The sequence below is a fragment of the Protopterus annectens genome, chromosome 5.part0 (genome assembly GCF_019279795.1).
Source record: "Protopterus annectens isolate FY-2018-M chromosome 5.part0, PAN1.0, whole genome shotgun sequence".
Classification (NCBI taxonomy): Eukaryota; Metazoa; Chordata; order Ceratodontiformes; family Protopteridae; genus Protopterus; species Protopterus annectens.
The window spans coordinates 325,025,174-325,044,022 of NC_056735.1; the positions used below are offsets into that span (position 1 = coordinate 325,025,174).

General features: G+C 40.2%; 1 protein-coding gene across 1 annotated transcript in view; it reads left to right on the forward strand.

Moving 5' to 3' along the window:
* POLA1 (DNA polymerase alpha 1, catalytic subunit) overlaps positions 1-18,849 on the forward strand; it is a 3,104,727-nt gene that overhangs the window by 2,467,388 nt on the left and 618,490 nt on the right. Inside the window, exon 35 of the mRNA XM_044072304.1 lies at positions 16,711-16,827. Within this exon, the coding sequence (XP_043928239.1) occupies positions 16,711-16,827 (117 nt within the window). The remainder of the gene's footprint in view (positions 1-16,710; positions 16,828-18,849) is intronic.

Sequence of the window (18,849 nt, forward strand, 5' to 3'; positions counted from 1 at the left end):
CTTTCTGCAGAAGATAGTTTCAGAGAACACCATCAACCAGACTATTAATTTACTGGTTTTATTCCCAAACTTTATCAATAAAGGCAAATATTTATTGCATCTGTCAGATGTTCACAGACAATTGTGTTTTTATCTACACAGAACTAACGACATAAGAAAAGAAAATCAACTGTTTATTTCCTTCTTTGAGACTAAATTTGGTCTTCTGGTGTCCAAGGTCACTGTAGCCAAATGGATTAGAAATTGTATACCTTTGTATTTATAAGAGTCAAGGTTTAGAACTGCCTAGAGCTGTTCAAGCTCATTTCATTAGAGCAATGTCTTGTTCCTCAGTCTTTCAGTCCAGGGCATATGTGGATGATATTTTGCATCCACCTGGGCATCATATCATATATCATATTGTATATACTTGCAGCAAATAAGATCTGAGGAGATTGGGAGAAATGCATTGTGGGTAGGGAACATGAGAGCTTTTTGGTTGATAATAGTGAGAAAGCTTTTGACAAATTTGGGAATAAACTACATTCAGAATTTTAAAATTACCAGGCACACATGTTAAGTTTTTTTTCCTTGTTTTTTTTTTTTGGTTTTGAAATATGAAAAAGTTAACTGTTAACTTTTCCTCTTCTGAGATCAAACTTTCTTTGACCGCCCCATTTTTATCTGCTTGTCATGTAATTAAACATGCCATAAAGTGCTCTTATGACTGTGGATACTGTCTCCAGGGTTAGTAATGAGAAGAATTGCTCAGTTACATTCTCAAAATCTTCCTGAAGATGATAAAACTGAAATTTTGCATTCTGCCCTGAACTTGGAAGTTCTGTTTAGCCCATCTGCAGCTGAGTTGCTTAAGAGGTTTGAGGTTTGGAGGGAGGGGTAAGTTGATTCAGAGTGGGTGGCCCAAATCGTCCAACCTTCCTTCAAGTTAAATAAAAATTTCCTTCTACCTCAGCTCAAGGCATTAACAAACAGGATTTAAAGAAAACATAATGGCAAGTAAGATCCAAAAAGAAAGGAAAGGCCTTTCAAATTCAAGGGCAGTCCAAAATGTCAGAATGACCGTTTTCCTCTTCAACTCCTCTTCCCCACCTGGCAGTTTCTCCCTCTCTGAGTGTACATTTTCCAGTGTGGCACCAGAATGTTTCAGAAAAAAGTGGGTTTTGAATGTCGTTAAATATGCATACACTTGACATTGGGACCCCCTCCCTCCTTTCCAGGGGATTTCACATTTCCCAATTTCCTTTAGTTCTGTAACAGATGTTATCTCAGACAGTCATATCACCAGTGCCTGCCTCCATAGCTCTCCACTGTGCAGATTTTTGCAGAATGTCCAGATTTTTACCTCATATTCTGTCTGTCCCTCATAAAACTTGTGGGTATCTGGCAAATCACTCAGGATTGAAGTCACTAAGTGACGCACATTTGATTTCAGACTTTTTAACTTTGAGAAAATGCATAGTAACACAAATCCTGTTATTTTGGCAACTTTGTAAGTTTATAAGAACAATATTTCAAATCTGTCTCTATTGTTGGGGCTTTGTCTATATTTCTTGATCTGAGATTGAGTGGTATGTCTGCCTCCCAGATGACGGGCGGCTGCGGTTGTGCAACGGCTAGCATTGCCGCCTCACATATGAGGTTCTCCGGTTCGATCCTCGGCTAGGGTGCCTTCTGTGTGGAGTCTGCATGTCCTCCCAGTGGTTGCATGGGTTTCCTCCGGGTGCTCTGGTTTCCTCCCACATCCCAAAGACATGCTATAGATGGATTGGACACTCTAAGTTGGCCCTAGGTGTGGGTGTGTGCATGTGTGCGTCTTCTATCAAAGGCTGGGCACAGGGCTGGCAACTTGACACCGTAAAACTCCACTGAGCCTATCATGAGCGGAAAGGTGATCTGCTATGGCGACCCCTAACAGGGAAAAGCCGAAAGAAGAAGACTGATTCCCAGATGGCAAAAGCTTTTATTAAGGATTTTTCTCATGCCAAAAAATGGACTTGGATGCCTTTGCTAGACCTCTCCTTTCTCGGTCTTTTTATTAAAGCTCCCAAAGTGTAAAATTTTGTCCTTTCTGACTCTTACTCTAGTCCTTTCCCTAGCTTTTGTGGTAAAACTAGATTTACAAGATGTCTACCATCACACTGGCAAACATTTCAGTTATTTCTTAATATTTTCTGTATCTGGCTCACATTATCAGTTTTCTGTCTTAATCAATGGACTTATTTACAGGGTATTCACAAAGTGCCTGGCTTCAGGAACAGCTTATTACGAACTTCAAGGCATTCGCATTTTTCTTATTTAGACAACCGTTGTTTGTATATTTTTCCTCTTATCAAGAGTCCTTAAAAAGTGTTCAGAAACACCATCTCAGTCCAGATTTTCAAATGAACTTGCCAAAATGTTTCATCTCGTCTCTCAGAACAGTTTTCCTAATATGCTTGTTAGATTCTGCACTGGGAAGATTCTTCTTCCTGTAGATAAAGCATAAGTGTTCCAAACGTTCTTTGAGTGTTTCCAGTTAATGACAGGCATCGGACAGGAAATTTCTCAGGATTCTAGGTTACACGTCATCTGTTTTTTTATGGGCAGAGTTCACATGAGAAAAGGTCATTAGTACCTCAGATGTCTGGACCGTGCATCTTTACCCTTTATTTTTTCTGTCCTCTATTTTGGGGTTTGTAAGGAGGGAGCTCCTGTGGTGGGTAGACAAGTTATCTCAGAATCCAGGTATCGCATTCTTTTGTCGTCCTCTTCAGTCCGTCACATTAGATACTTCAGATCTAGCATGGAGAGCAGTTTCAGAATGGATGAAAGTGCAAGGTATGTGGAACGAACAAGATAGACAAAAGTATATAAATGTCAGTAAGATGTTAGCAATAATAAATACTTTGAAAGCCCTAAATCATCTCTGGTCTCCAGGACCTCTGCAAGTTTTAACAGACACTACAGTAATGTGATAAATAAACAGATGGCGTACCAGAGCTTACCTCTTTGTAGACTTGTTATGATAGCTTAGAAGATATTATCTCGGCTCAATTTGATTATTCAGGCTTTGGATGTTCAGAGTAAAACATTGTAGTAGACAAGCTAAGCAGGACTAAGACCCTTGTGAAATGAAATTTCACCCAGGAGCCTTCTATGAATTGCGGAACCAGGAACACACAAGAAATGCAGCCAAAGATAGGAACTGCAGTAGAAACAATTCTCTTTATTGGATGCAACCCACGGGAAATGTTAAGCGCTTTCGTCCCCCATACATTTACATGGACTTCTTCAGAACAAAAAACATCTACATAAATCAACTTAAAATATTACTTACAATCACATGCCCAACTAATCAACATAAAAAACAATAAAACAATTAATTAAAAGGAGAGCTTATTAACCCTCAAAGTGCCTGAGTTTAAAAACAGTTGATGCTAGTGTATTCATTCAAACCCAGATACTCAAATGAATTTAACTTAAGCTGCCATCAATGAAGGAGCAAGTAAGTAGCCAAGAAGAAAGTACTTTCTCCTTTATTACGACATTTAATAAAGATAGTTTAGCAGGGGTAAAAATTTATAAAAACTGGTCCCTTTTCAATTTGGACTATATGACTGCAGAAAAATTAGGCATTAGGCCATTTATCATTTTTAAAAATGATAGATCTTTCAAAAATCTATTAGAAAATAATTGGACAGGAAAAGAACAAAACAGGCCCTCTGGGAACTTCAAATGTGGGATGTGTAGGCAGTGCCCCAATGTCATTAAAATAGGGATGAAATTCAAGTTGGGTGACCATCAGTGTAGTATACATGGCTATTTTACTTGTCAGTCTAAAAGTGTTGGTTATGCTGCAAAATGCCTGCATTGTCCAGTATTCTATATAGGCAAAAGTTTAGAGAAAGAATGTATGAACATCTAAATGATATAAAAAATGGTAAAAGTACAAATGCATTATCCAACACATAACAGAATACAGTGAGCATGTGTTTGGTTTCTTTGTGCTGCTGCAGATTGTTTTAGATAGCCAAGGGAATGTTTTACCAGAACACTTAGAAGTATGTGAACTAAAGTGGCAACTTAAGTTAAATGCATTTGAGTATCCGGGTTTGAATAAATGCACTAGCATCAATTGTTTACTAAAACTCAGACACTTTGAGGGTTAATAAGCTCTACTTTTAATTAATTGTTTTATTGCTTTTTTATGTCGATTGGTTGGGCATGTGATTGAAAGTAATATTTAAAGTTAATTTATCTAGATGTTTGTTCTGAAGAATTCCCATGTAAATGTATGGGGGACGAAAGCGCTTAACATTTCTTGTGGGTTGCATCCAATGATGAGAATTGTTTCTATTGGAGTTCCTGAAAAAACTAAGAAGCACAACAAACTGCCAAACTGTGATCCAAGCCAGATGGCTAAAAAAAAAGAAACCAGCAGAACTTTTAAAGATTTATTTAGTTAGCACTTTCATTCACAAAATGTGTGAACCTCTTCATTTTGTGAATGAAAGCACTAGTGAAATAAATCTTTAAAAGTTCTGCTGGTTTCTTTCTTTTTAGCCATCTGGCTTGGATTACAGTTCTGTTGGAGTTCCTGTCTTTGACTGCATTTCTTTATTTTCTTTTTGAGTCTTCTAAGAATTGATCTGTTTTTTTTGGGCCCACCTCAGGTAGACCTGTTTGCCTCATTTCAGAGCATGCAACTAAATAAATTTTGTTTCAGTATTCCTTGCAAACAGGCCTGGAAGACAGAAGACTTCTCATTTCCACTGGTGACCATGTTTCTTTATGCTTTTCCACCCTTTCCATTGATGCCCAGATCAAGAAACACTCTCCAAAGATTACAGTAGTGCCCCACCCTTTTGGCCCAGGCAATTTGTGGTGGTGTTCCTTCTGAAACTAATTAAGGCAATTACCTGAGGCTTCCCCACAGACACTATTTGCTCACACAAAACTGGTGTCTGATACACCGAACATGGAAACTCTTATTGATTGCCTGGATGTTAGAATTTTGATACCTTTCAGACACTTTGAGGATGTGCTGCATGTACTGAAGTTCTAGACTTTTTTTAGTTTGTAGATGTTCTTGGCTAAGATAACCCATCATAAAGTGTTTTTTTTTATCTTTGCATTTCTTGTGTGTGCCAACATTTCTTTCTGATTGGGCAGTATTACTATCCAAGTCCTGAAAGTTAATGTCTCCTTTGAATGAAAATTACAGATGTATTTCATACTTCATGGTAGTTTTCTGTTGCACCCAAACTCACAATAGCCTCTTTTTGAAACATCTGCATCTTTGAATCATCATTGTATTTTGAACCCTTGAAGCTCCTTTTTAGTTATAAATTGCTGTGGAATTTCCCACTTCCATTTCTTCACATATAATTTTGTAACCTGTCAAATACAAATGATTTAGTATACATGCTGTTTGCACCTTCTTTAATTGTAACATAATTTGCTGTGTTGCAAATGCCATGTGCAGTGATTTTTTAGTTATGCTCCATCTGTAGAATCTGCTTTATATTATGTATAATATAACCTTTTTTTCTGTTTTTCAGTAAAGCCTTATGGGCACATAAACAACTTGCAGAACCAGTGTATCAGTTCCTTTCTGTCTGGTATCTGCTTTGTGTTGTGATTGAGTTACTGACATCAATATATTTTATTGCAAATGTTCCGGCACCAACTGTTTTAAGCAATTCAGAGTTCCTTTTTGTTATTTACCCCAGTACCAGTCCTTGTTTTGTTTCAGGTATTTCCTTAATTCCACATTTATTTCTGATATGTTCAAAATAAACTTTGAAGGATTGCTGTTTTGTACCAAGAATTCCCACAAGAACTTTTGCTCAAGTGGAGATGCTTGTACTAATGTTCAGAATTTCTTTTTATCTGATTTGATGCATTTGGACATTAAAACATGACTGATTGATCACAGTTCTGCAAGATTAATTTTCAGGTTAATTTTATCACACTAATATATAATTAATAACACTACCTTAAGGCTCCCGGATAATGTGTGTAACAGCTCTTTGAAATGCTTCATATGCTGACAAGATACCTAACAGAAGACTGAGACATCTGTATTTTCCAACTGTGACATTCATAGTACACTGCTTGGAACCTTTCTTATCAGGCTTAATTTTTGGCAAAATCTTGATTAGCGTTAAACACCAAAAGTATTTACTTCTGACATAGCAGAAACTACTTTTGCATTTGTACAAAGCAGAATGGGGCTTTTTAATAGTTTTTAAGATCTTGCTTAGCTATGTAAATACCAATTTTATGTGGCTTCACAAGAGTAACTGTGCAGCTTATGAATGTTTGAACTGTTTCATAGACTCATGATTTTCATGATCAATTTTTTATGAGTGCTACTCCACAAAGTTCATAGATAGGTACTAGGCTATCAGCCTTGGGGCCTATACAAGCCTAGCCAAAAAGGTACCCTGGCTTTTGCCACCCAAGAAAATTATTTTCCTGTGTCACTGTCGAGCAGAGCCACAGAAGTGATCCCCAGGGTGAATTTCCTATTTCCCATCCAATCATCAAGATTTTTCTTGAAGAGTGCTAATGAGGAGCTTTGTTTGATATAGATAGGTAGTTTATTCCAGAGTATGGGAAGTCTCTGGGACAGGAATCTATCCCTCCGGCATGTTCTGTTTATTGTGGTGACAAGGTTTAGGTTCCTAGAGCATGTAGCTCGGAGGGATTGGGATTTCTTTAAGTGGAGCATGTCCAACAGCTCTGGGTTTGACATAGCTTTGTATGTTAGGCAGAGATCACCTCTGAGTAGGTGATATGCGACAGAGTAAAGCTGGTGTTTTTTGAGACTGTCTTCGTAGGGCATCTGTTTGAGGTTGGTAATCCTGTTTGTGAGATATTTCTGTGGCCTTTCCAGTTGTTGTAGATGTCTTGTGAGGTACATACCAAGTTATTGGAACTTTTCTTGGAGCATGCAGTACTAGTAATATTGCAGGATCGGTCTCCCTCTGAATAGAGACTCTTTAATGTACCTTGGTGCTACAATCCTTTTTTTAATTTTACAGCCTAATAAGATGAAGCAAATATGGAAGGTTAGTCTTTCTTATTTTCATAAGGCAACTGTAACCTCAGCATGTTGCCTGAAGTAGTTGATTATTGTACTAATGCTAGGATTCTTTGATTTTGCAAACTAATCAGGAGGAGCAAAACTTAGGAACTATGCAGAAAGGGAGGGTTGGCATAGCGGTTAGGGTGTTTAATTCGCAGACATAAAGCACATGGTTTGATTCTTACCTTTGAGGGAAACTGACTAAGCTTAAAATGCCCCACCAGAGCGCTAGCCTAGTACTTACTTTCCAAATTAAACTCTTGGCAAGTCATGCCTACTGAATCTTGTGGATTTCTTTGAAAAAGGCACCAAGGCCATGGATGAGGGTAAAGCAGTACATACCACCTACCTCAACTTGGCCAAGGCATTTGACACAATTCCCACCTCAGGTAAACTCACAAAACTGGTCATAAATCCCTATGTCACTAGACAGATAGCCAGTTGGCTCATGGAAAGGACACATGGTTAAAGTGGGTGAATCCAGATCCAGCAAGAGGCCAGATGTTCTTCGTGTTTCGCTGTTGCAGTCATCACTCTTGGGTTTATCTGCCTGCAGGTAGCCCTCAGTCAGCCCAAATACCAGTCTTGGGATTTCTGCATCAGATATTGTCACCTCTTCCATGACGTCAGGTCGTCAGGGGTATAAAACATGCAGCCGATGCCATTACATCAGTCTTTCTTGCTGTGAAGGAGCCCGAAGCAGAAGCAGTTCGCAAGTGCCGGTCGGCTGCTACCTGAAATTTTCGTTTTTCGAGTTTCAAATCTGAAGTCTTCTAAAAGCTAAGTACCCCGTTAGGGATCCTTTTTTTCTTGCTCTAACCAATGTCAGAAAAAGTTAACAATTGTCTTGCCTGTGGAAAGCAAATACTTCACAGAGATTTTCATTCTTACTGCGACACCTGTTTAGGCCCAGCCCACGACATCCCTCGCTGTCGGTTTTGGTCCTTAACGCCCAAACTATTTGTCGTCGGGCTATCTCTGTCGCTAAATTCTTTCACACTCGTTCTCCGTATTCCGAAATGGCTTCGATAAGTCATCCGACTACCGATCTTCCGAAAAAAGATAGACAGAGACAGAAAGCATGGGTCCAAAACTGCTGACGACCCTTCCGTTAAGCTAGTCGCCAGTCCACCGGTACTCAGTGAGGCACCTTTGCAGCCCCTGATGCCCACTTCTGTAGATTTGCAGGCCTCTGCTGAGACCCATTCGGAGTCCGGTATGGAACCTGCGGATGTCTCTACCTTGGGTGGGTCCGGAGCCGCTGTGCAGGCACCGGCTTCTGAGGGTGTATTCCGACCTACTGATCGTATTAAACAGTCAACTTCATTTTTAGTTAAACTACAGAGTTTCTCAGGCCCAGAGTTCGCACTATGCCTAGAAAACAGACAAAGTGCATGCTCAAGCTCCCATGCCACAAAAACAAATGCTTAGAATGGCTGAAGACCTTATTACTTTAATTAGGGGAAGCCACCCTTCCCCTGCTAAAAGACAAATAATTGAGTTTCCTTCTGATTCTACAGACCAGGAGTTTGATGACTCTGACCCTTCTGATTACCAGGACACATACCCCTATCGACCTATGAGGATTCAGATGCAGAGGACTGCATTCCCTCTGCCTCCCTTCCAGAGGAATTTTCTTTTGGTGAAACCTTGCATACGCATTTCCACTGGGAATGCCAGGACTATCCTCAGTCCAAAAAGAGACTCAGAGAATTTTTAGAGTTGCCTCAGCACAGACCTCTAGCTATACCCCCGTCCTGGATATTGTAGATTGTCTTCATGGAACCCAGTCTTACTCCAGACACTTTACCACCAGCCCCTTGAAAACTTGACAGGTACTACAGAGTACCTGATTCTCACAAATTTCTCTTTAAGAGTCCTACTACGGATCCAGAGACCATTTCCCAGGGACCTAAAGGCATTAAGGCTACTACAGCCAAAAACCCTGCCCCTTCAGACAGGGATTCCAGAGCTTTAGACAGATGGGGTAAGCAGGTATATACCTCTGCAACTCTGGCCATCAGAGCATTGAATTGCCAGTTTCACATGTTGAAGTACCAGCTGCATATTATGGAACTAATTAAACAAAAAATGGTGTTCCTTCCAGATTGTGCAGAAAATAAAGATTTACAAGAGTTAATGCATTCTGCAAACCAAGTTAGTAAACATTGCAGTGCGGTTTTGATGCCCTAGAAGCATCTTGCAGGGCTGCAGTCGCTGAGTCTGTACTGAGAGGGCATGCTTGGCTGAAGGAACAAATCTTGCCAGATCATGTCAAAGAAAATTATTAGACTCTCCTTTAAATCAGGACTGTTTCTTTGGAACCAAAGCAGAAGTTGTTGTTAAAAAGATGGTGGAAAAAAGCTAAATCTATGCACACTGTCAAAGAATTCTTACAGGTGAAGCCACCTAGATTCAGTAGGCATTGGCCTTCTAAAAACTGGTCCTTTCCAGCCCCTTCCAGGCCTTCTCAGTCCAAACCCAGGGGAAACGGGGAAACAGACCACCAAGACACCAGTCTCAGGGTATGCAGAGATCTAAACAATGGAGTGCTCCCACCTCAAAAACAGGGAGTGGTAAGCTACCGCTTTATGGAAAAAGTTCACAATTACTTTTCAGTTATCCTTCCCAGCCATGCCCAATTACTTGCGCCCCAGGATGAAAACTTGCCCTTCATACAAAAAAAATGGATGTCCATTACTCAGGACCAATGGGTTCTAAACATTGTATCCCAGGGATACAGATTTTACTTCCATTCACTGCCATCCCCAAGCGGGTTTCCAGACCTTACTCCAAACCAGTGGGCAGAGGCTCAAAAGCAAGTACTTTCCCTTCTCAATATCAGGGCTAGTCAACCTGTAGAACAAAGGGGACAGAACTTCTACTCCAGACTGTTCCTGGTGCCCAGAAAAGAGGGCTCGGCACCCTATCCTGGATCTATCAACTTTCAACACCTTTCTGGTGGTCCCAAAATCCAAAATGCTTACCCTGTAACAGCTTCTCCCTATGCTAGCCAAGGATGCTTGGTTAGTCACCCTAGACGTAAAAAAAGCTTATCTGCACATCCCCATAAGGGAGTCTTGCAAGAAATATCTACGTTTCAGGGCAGGCTCTATGCACTACCCTTTGGCTTATCTACTGTGCCCAGAGTATTCACAAAGTGCCTGGCTCCAGACATTGCATACTGGGCGCAGAGAAATATTCAAATTTTCCCATACCTGGACCATTGCCTGATTCAGGCGGACATTCAGGAATTGCTAGTTCAGCACCTGACATTTGTAAAAAGACTCATAACTTCTTTTGGGTACACCATCAAGGAAAAGAAATCACAACTGGTGCCCAGTCAAAAAATTGTATTCCTGGGAGCAAGCTTGGACACAATTTCCCAGATGGCATTCCTCACGCCAGAAAAAACAGGTCTATTTGACCACCTACTGCGAACAAATGGCCACCAAAACCCAGCTATCTGCAAGCAAAATACTGCAAACCCTAGGGTTCATGGCCTCATGTATTCTGCTAATTCCATATGCAAGACTGCATATGAGGAAACTTCAATGCTACTTAAAAAGTCTTCGGTGTCACCATTCTCAGGTCTTGGAAACAGTGATTCCTATCATACCTTGTCTAAGGGCAGAAGCATGCAACCACAACAAGGGACTGCCCTTCACTCAACTCCTCTCTGCTCAAACCCTGATAAGACGCAACAGACTATGCATGGGGGGCTCACATGGCAGGCAAATGCATTCAAGGCAAGTGGAGCCCAGGACAGATTCTCCTGCCTAACAATCAAAAAGAGATGCTAGCTGTACAGAATGCTCTGACAGCCTTCAAATACCTAATCCTTCCAGGACAGCTGCTGATGAAGACAGACAACACCACAGTTATGTGGTACATAAACAGGGGGGAACCCTTTCCTACCCACTCTGCAGGTTACCCATGGCTCTGTGGAACACGGCCTTGAGCAACCAAGTGCACCTACAATCTCAGTTCCTGCCAGGCAAACAAAATTCACTGGCAGACTACTTAAGCAGATATCTACTGGACCCACAAGAGTGGAAATTGGAGCCCAACTACTTCAAACTTCTAATCCAGAGGTGGGGGACACCGGAGGTTGACCTCTTTGCCTCACCCGAGAACCACCAGTTGAGCAAATTATGCACCAGGAACCTTCACAGCAGGGCCTGGGAGGTGGATGCCCTATCCTTCACATGGGAAAACCTCTCAATGTATGCCTTTCCCCCTCTGCCCCTCCTCTCAAAAGTACTACTCAATATCAAACAGGACAGGCCAAGGGCAATTCTTATTAACCCAGACTGGCCACGCCAGCACTGGTACCCACTCCTACGCAGTCTGACAACAGTGTCACCCTGTCACCTACATCAGACAACTTCCTTGCTGTCTCAGCAGGAGGGACAGATTTTGCATCCACAATTGCAAATCGTAAACCTTGCAGCCTGGCTTGTACCCTGAATACACCACCAGCAGCCCTCAGCAAACAGGTGCTGGATGTCATTCTTAAGGCCAGAAGGCCTAGTACTAGGAAATCCTATGCTGAAATGTGGAAAATATATTGCTCTTGAAATCCGTCTCATGGAAAGGACACAGCAGTGCCCTCCTTGCCTCAAATCCTGGATTACCTAGCAGAGCTGCTCCGCAGAGACCTATCCTTCTCCTCCATTAAGATTCATGCCTCTGCCATCTCAGCTCATTATAATACTGAGCCACCTCTCTTTTCTCACTCTTTCATCAAACCGTTCCGGAGAGGGGCTTACAATTCAAGGCCCCCTAGAAAAGCTCCTGCTTGAGAACTTAACTTTGTACTGGAAAAGCTCACACTTCCCCTTTTGAACCTGCTGCTTCAGCAGAGTTGAAATTTCTCTCTTGGAAAGCAGTCTTGCTTCTAGCCATAACTTCAGCAAGAAGAGTGATTGAGTTACATGCACTAATGGCTGTGGAACCCTTCATTATTTTCCATGCTGACAGGGTTTCCCTCAGGAATAACCCATCCTTTATGCCTAAGGTGGTGTCCAGTGTGGCTCTAAACCCATCCATCCATTTGCAACCTTCTTCCCTAATCCTCAGAATAAAGGAGAAAGGATCCTGCAGTCCTTGGACATGCACAGACAGCTCAGGTTCTACCTTGACAGGACTAAACATTTCAGAAAATCTGACCAGCTGCTAGTCAGCTTTGCTTCAGGGGTGCAGAGGGCAAGGCCATTTCAAAGCAAACCATTTCCAAATGGATAGCACACTGCATCCATTTCTGCTACAAGCACCATGGAAAATCTATCCCTCAGGGGATCAGAACACATTCCAGTAGGGCTACTTCCACCTCTACAGCATTTCTCAGGGGAGTCCCTACCAGGGACATTCCAGAAGCTGCAACCTGGAGTTCTGTATGCACACCATCGCCAAGCATTACCACTTACCTATTTTTCTAAGTCCAGAGCTGGATTTGCTACAACAGTCTTACAAGGCCTGCTAGCCAGGCCTAACACTTCTTGAAGGCCTGCTCCCTTCCTCAGCTTTGGGAATCAACCCAAGTGTGATGACTGCAACAGTGAAACACGAAGAACATAGTACAATTGGGTACACTTAAAATGTAGATGTTCGTGTATTCACTGTTGCAGTCCTGGTTTCCCTCCCTCCAGCCCCCTGGTTTCTCTATCCTTTCTACATATCCTCTTTGTGGCCATTTTCAATAGCAGTGGTATTTACTTTGTACTGGTGGTGGTCCACACCATATAATAGCTTCTTATTTTGGTGGCTCCTGACATTTGGGGCAAGAAAAACTGATGTACTGGCGTCACCTGCATGTTTTATACCCTGGAAGGGGCGACAGCATCCAACGAAGAAATCCCAAGACTCTGGTATTCGGGCCGACTGAGGGCTACCTGCAGGCAGATAACCCAAGTGTGATGTCTGCAACAGTGAATACACTTGAGCATCTACATTTATGGTAAGTGTACACAATTGTACTTTACTAGTGATGTGCCACAGGGCTTAGTACTGGACCACTCTTAATCCGAATGTAGTTCTCTGAAGTCGAGGCAAATGTGGAGGGCTTCTGGATGACGAAGTTTGGCAATGACTGCAAGCTGGGGTCAACCACTGAATCCCCTAATAATGTAGATGTCCTTTTTTTAATATAATCCTTGTGTGTGTGCATTCCTTATCAGCAGCACATACTGCAGTATTCAGCTGTATGTGACCATTCCATTAACAAAACTGTGACTCCGAATTTTTATTTTGAGGCTAAGAATTAACTTTAGACATGTCTGTTATAGCTGATTCTTGGGTTTTTAGCTTTAAGAATATTTAACTCTCCTGCTATTTCATCCATTGCCTCACAAATGCTTATGTCTTTATTGGAAAGCTCTCTTTTTAAATGGCATTAATTTTGCATGAATGTTAGTATCAATCTTTTTTTTGGTGTGAGTAGCCACTTTTGACCTACCAAGCCTAAATTACTCACTAAAGTGGTTTCAGAATTCATGTAAAACCAGTTAGACTTGCAGTTTACTGTTTTGGTAATTATAATTTAAAAAGGTGTCTGTCCTGTACATTTGTGTTCATATAACCTCATACTTCATGAAATTGCCATTTTTTTCCTTTGCATAGGACAGACAAGGCAGAGCTGTTAGAAAATTAGTCATAGCTACACTGCAATGAGAAAATATTTGCCCCCTTCCTGATTTCTTATTTTTTTTGCATGTTTGTCACAATTAAATGTTTCAGATCATCAAACAAATGTAAATATTAGACAAAGATAAGCCAAATAAACACAAAATGCAGTTTTAAGTGATGATTTTATTTATTAAGGAAAAAAGAACTATCCAAATCTACATGGTCCTATGTGAAAAAGTAATTGCCCCCTAAACCTAATAACTGGTTGTGCCACCCTTAGCAGCAACAGCTGCAATCAAGCGTTTGCAATAACTGGCAATGAGTCTTTCACATCGCTGTTGAGGAATTTTGGCCCACTCTTCTTTGCAGAATTGTTTTAATTCAGCCATATTGGAGGGTTTCCGAGCATGAACCTCCTTTTTAAGGTCATGCCATAGCATCGCAATTGGATTCAAGTCCGGACTTTGACTAGGCCACTCCAAAACCTTCATTTTGTTTTTTTTCAGCCATTCAGAGGTGGACTTGTTGGTGTGTTTTGGATCATTGTCCTGCTGCAGAACCCAAGTGCGCTTCAGCTTGAGGTCACGAACTGATGGCCAGGATTTTTTGGTAGAGAGCAGAATTCATGGTTCCATCAACCACAGCAACTCGTCTAGGTCCAGAAGCAGCAACGCAGCCCCAGGCCATCACACTACCACCACCATGTTTGACTGTTGGCTTGATGTTCTTTTTCTGAAATGCTGTGTTACATTTACATCAGATGTAACGGGACACGCACCTCCCAAAAAGTTCAACTTTTATGTCGTCATTCCACAGAATATTTTCCCAAAAGTCTTGGGGGATCATCAAGATGTTTTTGGCAAAAGTGAGACAAACTTTTATGTTCTGTTTGGTCAGCCTTGGAACTCTGCCATGCATGCCATTTTTGCCCAGTCTCTTTCTTATGGTTGAGTCATCTACACTGACCTTAACTGAGGCAAATGTGGCTGCAATTCTTTAGATGTTCTGGGTTCTTTTGTGACCTCTTGGAAGAGTCGTCACTGTGCTCTTGGAGTAATTTTTGTAGACCGGCCACTTCTGGGAAGGTTCACCACTGTTCCATGTTTTCTCCATTTGTGGATAATGACTCTCACCGTGGTTCACTAGAGTCCCTTTTCCAGACTGATATATGTCGGTTACTTTGTTTCTCATCTGTTCCTGAATTTCTTTAGATCGCGGCATGATGTCTTCCTTTTTGGGATCTTTTGGCCTACTTCACTTTGACTGACTGGTTCTATTTAAGTGATCAGGTCTAGCAGTAATCGGGTCTGGGTGTGGCTAGTGAAATTGAACTCTGCTTTCCCAAAAATGTGATTAACCACAGTTACTTCATGATTTAACAAAGGGGGCAATTACGTTTCACATAGGGCCATGTAGGTTTGGATAGTTTTCTTTTCCTTAAATAAAATCATCACTTAAAAACTGCATTTTGTGTTTACTTGGTTATCTTTGTCTAATATTTGTCTAATATTTAAATTTGTTTGATGATCTGAAACATTTAAGTGTGGCAAACATGCAAAAAAAATAAGAAATCAGGAAGGGGCAAATACTTTTTCATTGCACTGTACACAGCCAACTGAATAAATTGCATTATTCCTTCACTGAGTAGCCTTCATCATTGTCTGGGTTTTGTAATCTAGTCTGTTGTCTATTACTTTAAGCTTTACTCCTTAGATGGTTCTGTCTGAGACTAGACTAGGGCTACACTGTTGTCACTAGAAGTAATCGCAGATCCACTTCCACCCCCCTCTTACAGCATGCACTCCTTAGTAGTTCTGTTAAAACTCCATTATGATTTACATCCCACAGATGACATCCTGCTATATGTACAAGTCCTCATCTCTATGGGCCAAAATTAAAAGGATTGTAGCCCTCTCTGTACCACTTGGAGATTGGGTTTACCTTCTGTTTTTGTTTTAGATAAAGCTGAAGATTTTTTCTGCTTGCAAGAAAGTACTAGAAGAGGAAAGTCTGTTTTTTTTTTGAGAATGCTCCTTCCCCTCCATCATCACGAGTATGTGAAAAGTCTGGAAAGTTGAAGCAAGTATAGTACCTTATGGCTGAAGGTGCATGTCGTGTGGAAAGCCCTTCTGATTTCAGATTGAATTCGTAATAGTTATTAATCAACGTTTTTTCATGACATCTGTCTTCTAAGTACCCTCTGCCTCCTCGATCCAAATTTTGTCCTTTATTCATTGTTCCATTTCACATTTTTCTTCCCTTATGTATGCACATTTCCATTTCCCCATTGTTTTTTCTCAACCAAGAGTTTCCAGTAGCAAATGTTTGTTTATATTGTGCTGTTGAGATATGCTGTTAAACTGTGTTTTTGTGTACTGTGGACTTTCTATAGTCTTTGTGTAATATTTGTGAGCATCCTAGGCTTTCCAGCGTACATTGAGCTACTTAACTTTTGAAGTTCACTGTACAAAATCTGATAAGGTTTATTTTGAAAAATGAGGTCAGAGCTTCACTGTGCTTTTAAGAAACAATGTATTTATTGAAAATTGTGACCCCTACTGTAAATGAATTGGACCTTCTGCTTTTGATCTTTACAAAGTCCTCTTAGTAATCTTTCTTTCAAAATCTTTCTCACTGCATTAAGGTATCTACTCCTTAGACTTCCCATAAGTGATGATCTTGGATACTGTATATCATTAGAAATCATCATTCTGTGTATTCTGCCAGGTTGTATGTGCAAATCGACTTCATATGATTCATAACACGTGGTTGTTGATGGAGGAGTTAGAAAAATAGAAATATAGCAGAAGCAGTGTTTGTTTTGCAATTAAGTAGTGCTGTTTCTTGGCAAGGTTAAGAAAAGTCTAGCCTTTCCTCTAAAGAAATACAATTAGCATTTTAGTCTTGTTGTGCTGTCTACTATGTCGCTAAATGCTTATGCTAATACTACTGAAATATTTAACCTGCAGAGAACAGTAAATGGGATTTACCTTTTTCTTTTAACTTTCCAGGGCTGGTTAATCTGTGAAGAACAAACATGTCAGAATCGGACAAGGCGTCTTCCTCTCAGTTTCTCCCGGACTGGCCCAGTATGTCAAGCATGTCTGAAGGCTTCAATGAGACCTGAGGTAAGGCTGTCTCAGTGATTTTCCAGTGAACATCTGACCCCAGTATATTAAACTGAAATGTAGTGTACTTGTATTTTGTGTAATGAACTGTATGTTCAAGTGTTTTTTATGTAATGCTAGAGTTGAGGCAAAAATTAATTCAATTAATTTGCTTAGTATTTCTCCCACAGTCATAAAAAGTCCTAAGTCTTTGAAGCAGATGGTCAATAATGCAGTAGCAATGTTGTTTCATATTTACTGACAGAAAAGTCTGTGTAAGTATGTATGTCAAGATTGAAAGCTTTCACACTAAGAGCTCAGAATTTTGAATAACTAGGTCCATGGTATAGTCTCTCTTTACCTAGTCCACATTGCAGAATATGAGCAAATATTCTGTCGTTCTTACTGCCGTAGCCTGGAAAAGTACCATTAGAATCTCACTGCACATGTATTTTAAAGCATCATGTTATTAAACGGCATGATCTCTGTTTTTGTTTTTTCCAGGTTTAGTCTGTAATCGTTCAGGAAATGTACTTTATCTAGACTTGACACTGCTGTAATTGTTAAAATCGGTCCTTTTGTGCAAGTCCTAACTAGAAAGTAATCTGCTTTGCATCAGAGGAGCTGGTACATGCCTTTAAAACTACAATAGTGCTCTTGAGCCCAAAAGTACATTTATTGAACAATTTACTGAATTACAAAAAATGTAGATATACCTTTTACAGTATGAAATGTAGATCTGTAACACTGCAGTGGTAGAAAGTGCTTCAGTTGTGATACTTAAGAGCATGTTCAAGGAGAAGATGTTTTTTATTTCTGTATTTATATTGTGTGCATAATCTCAAGGGAAATTCTGAAAATGGAATCTTTCCTTTTTGTTGATGGGGCATTTTTATTTATTAAAACGTTGCATTGCTGTGAGTTCCCGTTTTGTTGATGTGAAAAATCTGTGGCTTCATCTCTAAGAATGAGTGCAAGACTATTCAATATGTGACAAGTGCATGTATAAACCTTGTCATAAGTGGTCTTATTTTACAGCACTTCACTCATTTGGTGGCCAGCAGATTCCTTTGTTTTTAGAAACATGCTACATTTGCCTGCTACATACTGGTCATAACTAAAGCAAAATATGACCCACTGACCACAACTCTGTCTTCAAAAGAAATAGTAACAGGCAAAAAAACAGCGAATAAAGTAAATTTTTTAGTGCGGGAAAAACGCATTCTGCCTTATGCAGGTTGTGCAGGTTGTAATTCCCAGCAACTTTTTATTAATTGTTCAACTCGGAGGTTGCCACAACTCCTCAGCTCAAAAAAGAAAACAAGTCTTCTAAGTGGTGACCATGAAATTTGTAGCAGTCTCGAAGAACTGCTGTTTTCACATAATTCAAGCTGTACTCTATTATGGCAACAGAAATGGTCATAAAAAAAGTTGAACTATGTTTAAACTTTCTAACCTCTTCTTCTGCTTTATACAGCCCTTTCAGACAAAGTAAGATTATAGAAGGCATTAATTCTTTAAGAACTATAATGCTTCAGGTGTGAATAGATGTATTTGAGTTTTTATAAGCTTTCTTAGTATCGTGTATAGGCAGATTTTGGTTGTACTGTTCAATGATATTCACTGTATAAGACAAGCATAATTGTTTTGATCACAGTAAAGATGAAAGGTTAATAATTGTGGCCCAAGGTAATGAGAGAAACGCTCATTGTTTTACAAAGTTTATAGAAAAAGTGGGAGAGAAGACCAAATAAGTTCTATAAAACAGATGTGGAAACAGTATCACATCTCATTGCTAGGTGTAATATCGTCATGTTTGGGAGTCTGTAAACTTAAAGGCACAATAATGTGGCAAAATTCTTGAATTTGGGGATTGTGCAAACATCGTATTGTACAAGTAACTTCAAGAAGTATTGGAAACATCAACCCAAAGCAACATTAACAGTGATGAAGTTTGGGATCCCCAATTACCAACGGTTTACAAAAAAAAGGCGATTTTATTATTATGCTTATAAAGAGACATAAAATGACAGAATTTGCAAG